The sequence below is a fragment of the Myotis brandtii genome, unplaced genomic scaffold (genome assembly GCF_000412655.1).
Source record: "Myotis brandtii unplaced genomic scaffold, ASM41265v1 scaffold915, whole genome shotgun sequence".
Classification (NCBI taxonomy): domain Eukaryota; kingdom Metazoa; phylum Chordata; class Mammalia; order Chiroptera; family Vespertilionidae; genus Myotis; species Myotis brandtii.
This window is the reverse complement of record NW_005371769.1, coordinates 1,083,516-1,091,628: the sequence shown is the minus strand read 5'-3', so window position 1 is coordinate 1,091,628 and position 8,113 is coordinate 1,083,516. Positions and strand designations below refer to the sequence as shown.

General features: G+C 63.4%; 1 protein-coding gene across 1 annotated transcript in view; it reads left to right on the top strand.

Annotated features, from left to right (window-relative positions):
• COL9A3 (collagen, type IX, alpha 3) overlaps positions 1-8,113 on the top strand; it is a 23,239-nt gene that overhangs the window by 11,271 nt on the left and 3,855 nt on the right. Inside the window, exons 22-30 of the mRNA XM_005885575.2 lie at positions 10-71; positions 556-609; positions 725-796; positions 1,766-1,801; positions 2,302-2,346; positions 3,584-3,616; positions 3,761-3,907; positions 4,002-4,056; positions 4,479-4,661. Of these exons, the coding sequence (XP_005885637.1) occupies positions 10-71; positions 556-609; positions 725-796; positions 1,766-1,801; positions 2,302-2,346; positions 3,584-3,616; positions 3,761-3,907; positions 4,002-4,056; positions 4,479-4,661 (687 nt within the window). The remainder of the gene's footprint in view (positions 1-9; positions 72-555; positions 610-724; positions 797-1,765; positions 1,802-2,301; positions 2,347-3,583; positions 3,617-3,760; positions 3,908-4,001; positions 4,057-4,478; positions 4,662-8,113) is intronic.

Below are 8,113 nucleotides of genomic sequence, written 5' to 3'. Positions count from 1 at the left end.
CCCCTCTCCCCCTCCAGGGAGATGCTGGTGCGCCGGGGGAGCGCGGGGAGGCTGGCCACAGGGGCTCAGCGGTGAGTGGGGGATGAGCATGGGAGGGGTGGGCCGTGGAGCCACCGCCCTGGACCTGTCTGTGCGGGCTGGGGTGGTGTGTGGGACGCGTCAATGGGCCGAGCACAGGAGACTCAGGAGATGGTGAGGGCCGGGCGGGAACTGTCCTGCTCTTGAGGCGTCTGTGCTGAGGGGACAAAGCCCGACCCTGCCTCGGCCCTGGGAGGTGCTGTGGCAGCTCCCCAGGCCGTGTCCCCGCCATGGATGGAGACAATGACCACACAGCCACAGCGCCCGGAGGCCCTGGGCGTCGAGTCCTGGCACCAAGTCTGGCTGCTGCATGCGGTCCCCTGGTGTACCTGACCTAGCCTCTGGGACTCCCCCAACTACCCGTAGGACACCCCCCACCCCTGTCCCTTCCGACTGGGCCTGATGGCTGGGCCCAGTGCCTGTGTCTGCCTACCCCCTGGGGAGGCAGAGCTGGACTCACCTTCCTTCTGATTTCAGGGGGCTCTGGGCCCGCAAGGCCCTCCCGGGGCCCCTGGCATCCGAGGCTTCCAGGTGGGTGAGGTTTGGGGCCAGGGTTTGTGCCCAGTGAGCCCAGGTGGGCCAGCTGGGCAGGGAGGGCCCCTGCTGGGCTCCCTGTGGGTGCTGACCAGCTGGTCTTTGTCTGTAGGGCTGGAAGGGTAGCCTGGGGGACCCTGGCCTGCCAGGCCCCCAGGGCCTCCGCGGCAGCGTGGGCGACCGGGTAAGTGGCTGTCCTCGCAGGGGTGCTGAGCATCCTGGGCACAGGGTCACCTGGCTCTGAAATAAGCATGAGGACCATCACTCTACACCACTGGGCTGCACTGTGGCCAGCTCTCCTAGACTCCCCGAGTGGCCTTGTGACACCAGTAGGTTCGCTTGGGGGTCCCTCCTGTCCATGACAGTGGGGCACAGAGGGTCCCAGGCCTGCTGGGACCAGATGACCAGGTGCCTGAAGGACCTCTGGGGGGAGGCTGTGGCCTAGCCCGGCCATGCCACACCAGGTCTGTGGGAGCCCTGAGCGTCTTCCTCGGCCCTCTGCCCCGCTCCACCGGGGGCTCCTCAGACATGTACCCCAGGCCCTGGGAAGGACACCCCTGCCTCCAGACATCGCTGCGCCCTGGGAGGCCGGGAGCCACCACCCGACATGCTGGGGACACATGAAACCACTGGCCTATGGTGGAGACAACAGCCCTTCATTAGCCTCCAGGGGGAAGCTCCGGGGGCAGGATGCCGCCCAGCACCGGGACTCAGGGGGAGGCTGAGCCTCAAGAACTTCTGCAGCGGCCCTCCCTGTGGTCCAGCTGCCCACGGGCAGTCTCAGACTTCCTGCAGTTTGGTTCTCAGGCTGCTATTGAGCAAATGGACCATTTGCATGTTGATGTTGTAGGGGCCACCTCACAGTTCCCAGACAGGGCCCAGCCTCAGCCTGGGGGACTCTTGAGCCTCTGACTCAGCAATCCCAAGGTGAGATCAGCCCAGGACTGAGTGTGTGAAGGGTTAGAAACAAGACCAAATTAGGGGCGCCTGGGAAGCAGTGGAGCCATGCTGCGGAGCCCCTAGGAGTCCTGAGGCCTCGAGGGGACACGCACAGAGGGGTCACACACGAGCCTAGCTTTGGGACTGAGCGTCAGGGAGGGAGCACACACCTTCGCTTCGCTAATTCCTCTAACTCCGAGCCTTCTCTCTGCAGGGCCTGGGAGGAGCCACAGGCCCCAAGGGAGATGAGGTGAGCTGCGCTGTCCCACTCTGAGCTCCGGGCAGTGGCTCCCTTTCATCTCCTTCCTCCGTCTCTGCCCTTGGCCCTCACTTGCTCCTCGCTCCCTCCCAGCGCGAGACAGCTCTGGGCACCCAGCCCCAGAGCCAGACCTGGGCTGGCTCCCAGGTCCACAGTAGCTGCCTCTGGGACCCTCTCGGGAGGGGGTGTTCCCTGCCGACCTGGGAAGTGGCGGGGGCAGGTCGAGGTTCCCCCTGCTTTTCCAGGCAGCATTTTCTCCCTGGAACCTCGGGGGTGGATGGGCCTGCACTCCTGCCTCTGCTTCCGACCTCCGGCAGCACCTGGCCCTTCTTCTATTGGCCGGGGACCTAGAACAATCTGAGCCCAAGGAGTCTCTCCTGGGAAGAAAAGCCTCTCACGCCAACAGCGGGTGTTGGCCTGCCCCCACCCCCCCCCCCAGCTTTGGGAGCCACCTCGGGCATGAACACCCTTTAACTTGGGTGTCGTTTCAGGGCATCGCTGGCTCTGATGGGCTTCCTGGGGACAAAGGCGAACTGGTGAGTGTGTCACATTGACTTCACTGTTACACTAGGGACAGGCTGGCCAGCTCGGGACCAGCCGTGGGCCCAGCAAGCGTGAACAACGCCGAGCCTGGTCAGCGGGTCAGCGAGGCAGGCCACCGCCGTCCCCTGTGCTGTCCTTGGGGGAGAGGGGCCACAGGCCTGTCCTGCAGTGACACCGCCTACAAAGGCTCCATCTGTGGCCATTGGAGTTGAGTTTTAATGGAAGAAAGCTGGGCTTTTGCGGATCTAGAGCCGGTCAGGTCTCCGTGGACTCGTCAGCTCCGGGAGCAGTCGCGGCGTGGGAAGGGTCGTGCTGCCCCACGTGGCAGGGCTCCTAGTCCCGTATGTGCACCTGCCTCTGTCAGACCCACGTGGCTCAGGCAGCATCCGTGTCTCCGGCCGAGCCTCACGCCCAGTGCAGACCTTTCACATCTGCAGCCAAGTAGTCTCCGTGTGTGCTGTTCATGGTGTGAACTCCCAGACAGACACGGGCACTGGAACCCACCGCCGTTCATCTGACTGGCGGGCAGTGCCTTCAGCCGGGGGAACCCTCTCGCTGTGCTGGGGCCGTGTGAGCTGAAAGCCTCGCTCCTGGTCTCCCTTTTGGCCTCAACGGGCTGTCACCCAGACGGCCGCTCGGGTATCTGGTTGGAACCATGTCCCCTTTACACCCAGGCAGGTGGCTTCCAGGGGACGTAGCCGGACAGGGGAATTGAGGCACAGAGCCCTGGGCACGTGTGTGACAATAACAACGGAGTGGGAACAAATGAGCCAGCCCCTGGACTGCCACATGAGGAATCCTGTGCAGCGACTAACACACCTCTAAGGAAACTAAGTTAAAAAGCATCCGTAGAGCCCTGGCCGGGTGCTCAGTGGTTAGAGCAGTGGCCCACACACTGAAGGGTCTTGGGTTAAATTCCTGGTCAGGGCACATGCCTAGGCTGCGGGTGATCCCTGGTCGGGTGCGTACGGGAGCTAACCGATCAATGTTTCTCTCCCTCTCCCTTCCTCTCTCTCAAATCAATAAAGTCTGAGAGACACTCAGGTGAGGGTTAAAGAACGGAACCCAGAATAGAGGGCGGGACACACGTCAGAGTCACGGTGGTTTCGTGGCTGATCTGACTTTGTATTTCATCCTCAAAGAGTAATGTGCTGGGTCAGTTCCTTGGCAACTGCTTCCCACCCAAGTAACAACATGTGAGTCATTAAAACGCTCCCTTCTCTCTTGCAGGGAGCCAGCGGCCCCGTCGGACCCAAAGGAGAGGTGAGTAGCTGCCAGTAGTCTGACAACAAAGGCAAAGGAGCGGTGGGCCCTGCCGGCCGGTCGTCGCCAACCTCGCTCCTCGGAGGCCGAGTGGCAGCTGCAGGTGGCTGCCCCCACCCAGCGGGTCCTGTTGTCTCTCCCCAGCCCGGCAGCCGGGGGGAGCTGGGCCCAAAAGGCATCCAGGGTCCCAACGGCACCAGCGGCGTAGAGGGTGTCCCGGGTCCCCCTGGGCCCGTGGGCCTCCAGGGCGTGCAAGGTGTGCCTGGCATCACCGGGAAGCCCGGCGTCCCGGTACGTGGCCTTCCTCTCAGAGTGTGGTAGTCGGGGCCTCAGCGAGGTGCCGGCACCCACCCCCTTGCGCTGACAAACTTTGGGTGAATTTCAGGGGAAAGAAGCCAGTGAGCAGCGCATCCGGGAGCTGTGCGGGGGCGTGGTCAGCGGTAAGTGCTCGCCTCCCGCCTGGGCTGCAGCTCCACATCCTGCCCCCGCCCCGCGCTGACCCGGGGTCCTCGGGGGGCCCATGGCAGGGTCACACCATGCCTGGCACACGGCATGTTCCCCGTGTCCACTGAAGAAAATACAAGGAGCACACAGCCGTGCCCTTTGGGTTCTGACGGGCCAGTGGACAGCTGGCCACTCCGATGCACAGCTCTTTAAGGAGCTCTGAGAAAACGAGGGTCTCCTCTCCAGCCTGCACTTGCCTCGACACGCAGAGGGGGCCTGACCGCATTCGTCACAAGCGCAGCGCTGAGCCATTGCCAGTCGGTTGAGAAAGCGCCCCTGAGAGGCAGAGCAGCCGTCGCTTTGCAGGACGCACTGGTGACCCTCCTCCTGACTAACCGCTGCGTCTCTGTTTCCAAAGAACAAATCGCACAGTTAGCTGCTCACCTGCGGAAGCCGTTAGCACCAGGACCCATCGGTCGGCCCGGTCCGGCAGGCCCCCCGGGGCCCCCGGGGCCTCCAGGCTCCATTGGTCACCCCGGTGGTCGGGGGCCCCCTGGATATCGTGGTCCCACCGGAGAGCTGGGAGACCCCGGACCCAGAGGTGAGTCCAGGCGGCCCCACAACAGCCCCACATGGAAGCCAGACCTGCCCTCCACAGAGCTGCCTCCTCCGCGGGGGAGGGAGGGAACGCAGGGGCCCCAGGGCACCCAGGCACGAGCCAGTGGACGTTTGGGCCTTGACTGGCTTCGGGTCCCGCCATGCTGCCCTCCTCTGTCCACACGGCCGCACAACACTCTGAAAGGCTGAGCTTTTGCTGGAAAAGCACAGTAAATTCCTTATTCATCCGCAGGTACATTTTTAAATATGATGTTTTCTCTAATCAGAATAACGTTTGGGGAGTAGGGTTACTACAACGCGGGAGACGAATAATCAGGGCCTCTTGATATTTAATAGAATGCACCTTCATGAAAATACAACACTGCTGTTGCAAAAGGCAAACATTTTAAAATTCAAAAACCTCCTATGGACTATAAAGAACGAGGGAACGTAATTTAGAAGGAGGTAAATCCTGGCATGGCCACCAGGACCCATGGAGTGGCCCTGCCACGCGGGCGCCGCAGGGTGCGCTGTGCCCAGACAGAAATGCAGCTGCCGGCCAGGACCTTCCCCAAATGGCCTTTAACACTGAGCTCATGTTAGAACGCGATGTTTGCCAGCACAGGCGGCCTGCAGCCAGTCGGGCTCATGATTCCAATTCCTTCAAATTTATTGACCAAATAATTGTGTTTCTGAAAGCTAGCTTAGAGATGGAGCACTTCCAACGCTAGAGGGTGAGCATGTCAAGTTCACCTTCTCATCCCAGGGCAACCTAGGCCCTGAGTTACTTCCCACCTTCCGTGGTGTTGGAGACAGTCTGGTGCCTGGATGTCTGTCCGGGCACCCAGAGCAGACAGGCTTTCTTCACACAGGGATCCGAAGACCTCACGACTTCTGAAAATAGGATTCAAAACTAGAATTAATCACCTTTACTGGTCCTCTCAGAAAACCAGCGTGGCACTCTAACCATGACGGTCATCACACAGCCGCTTCCTGCCCGAGGATGGGCCTTTGTCCCGGGGAGGCGTGGCATCACCTCCTCAGGGTGGGGCACAGGATGGTGCCCCAGGGTGGCTGTGACATTAATCTGGAATGTGCAGTGCAGAGCCTCAGGCAAAACCAGTCAGTACTGAGCTCTCCATCCCACAGACACACAGGTCAGGGGCACGGCAGGACCCCGCCTGCCCGTGGGGAGGCCATTCCTGCCAGCGGTCCTGGTGGCCTGTGTGTGATGGCTGCACACTCCTCACCTGGCCGCACACTCTTCACCTGTCCTCACACTCCTCACCTGTCCTCACACTCCTCACCTGGCCGCACACTCCTCACCTGGCCGCACACTCCTCACCTGGCCGCACACTCCTCACCTGGCCGCACACTCCTCACCTGGCCGCACACTCCTCACCTGGCCGCACACTCCTCACCTGGCCGCACACTCCTCACCTGGCCGCACACTCCTCACCTGGCCGCACACTCCTCACCTGGCCGCACACTCCTCACCTGGCCGCACACTCCTCACCTGGCCGCACACTCCTCACCTGGCCGCACACTCCTCACCTGGCCGCACACTCCTCACCTGGCCGCACACTCCTCACCTGGCCGCACACTCCTCACCTGGCCGCACACTCCTCACCTGGCCGCACACTCCTCACCTGGCCGCACACTCCTCACCTGGCCGCACACTCCTCACCTGGCCGCACACTCCTCACCTGGCCGCACACTCCTCACCTGGCCGCACACTCCTCACCTGGCCGCACACTCCTCACCTGGCCGCACACTCCTCACCTGGCCGCACACTCCTCACCTGGCCGCACACTCCTCACCTGGCCGCACACTCCTCACCTGGCCGCACACTCCTCACCTGGCCGCACACTCCTCACCTGGCCGCACACTCCTCACCTGGCCGCACACTCCTCACCTGGCCGCACACTCCTCACCTGGCCGCACACTCCTCACCTGGCCGCACACTCCTCACCTGGCCGCACACTCCTCACCTGGCCGCACACTCCTCACCTGGCCGCACACTCCTCACCTGGCCGCACACTCCTCACCTGGCCGCACACTCCTCACCTGGCCGCACACTCCTCACCTGGCCGCACACTCCTCACCTGGCCGCACACTCCTCACCTGGCCGCACACTCCTCACCTGGCCGCACACTCCTCACCTGGCCGCACACTCCTCACCTGGCCGCACACTCCTCACCTGGCCGCACACTCCTCACCTGGCCGCACACTCCTCACCTGGCCGCACACTCCTCACCTGGCCGCACACTCCTCACCTGGCCGCACACTCCTCACCTGGCCGCACACTCCTCACCTGGCCGCACACTCCTCACCTGGCCGCACACTCCTCACCTGGCCGCACACTCCTCACCTGGCCGCACACTCCTCACCTGGCCGCACACTCCTCACCTGGCCGCACACTCCTCACCTGGCCGCACACTCCTCACCTGGCCGCACACTCCTCACCTGGCCGCACACTCCTCACCTGGCCGCACACTCCTCACCTGGCCGCACACTCCTCACCTGGCCGCACACTCCTCACCTGGCCGCACACTCCTCACCTGGCCGCACACTCCTCACCTGGCCGCACACTCCTCACCTGGCCGCACACTCCTCACCTGGCCGCACACTCCTCACCTGGCCGCACACTCCTCACCTGGCCGCACACTCCTCACCTGGCCGCACACTCCTCACCTGGCCGCACACTCCTCACCTGGCCGCACACTCCTCACCTGGCCGCACACTCCTCACCTGGCCGCACACTCCTCACCTGGCCGCACACTCCTCACCTGGCCGCACACTCCTCACCTGGCCGCACACTCCTCACCTGGCCGCACACTCCTCACCTGGCCGCACACTCCTCACCTGGCCGCACACTCCTCACCTGGCCGCACACTCCTCACCTGGCCGCACACTCCTCACCTGGCCGCACACTCCTCACCTGGCCGCACACTCCTCACCTGGCCGCACACTCCTCACCTGGCCGCACACTCCTCACCTGGCCGCACACTCCTCACCTGGCCGCACACTCCTCACCTGGCCGCACACTCCTCACCTGGCCGCACACTCCTCACCTGGCCGCACACTCCTCACCTGGCCGCACACTCCTCACCTGGCCTCACACTCCTCACATTCCTCACCTGGCCTCACACTCCTCACCTGGCCCCACACTCCTCACACTCCTCACCTGGCCGCACACTCCTCACCTGGCCTCACACTCCTCACCTGTCCGCACACTCCTCACCTGGCCCCACACTCCTCACCTGGCCACACACTCCTCACCTGGCCTCACACTCCTCACCTTGCCCCACACTCCTCACCTGGCCGCACACTCCTCACCTGTCCTCACACTCCTCACCTGGCCGCACACTCCTCACCTGGCCCCACACTCCTCACCTGGCCGCACACTCCTCACCTGGCCTCACACTCCTCACCTGTCCTCACACTCCTCACCTG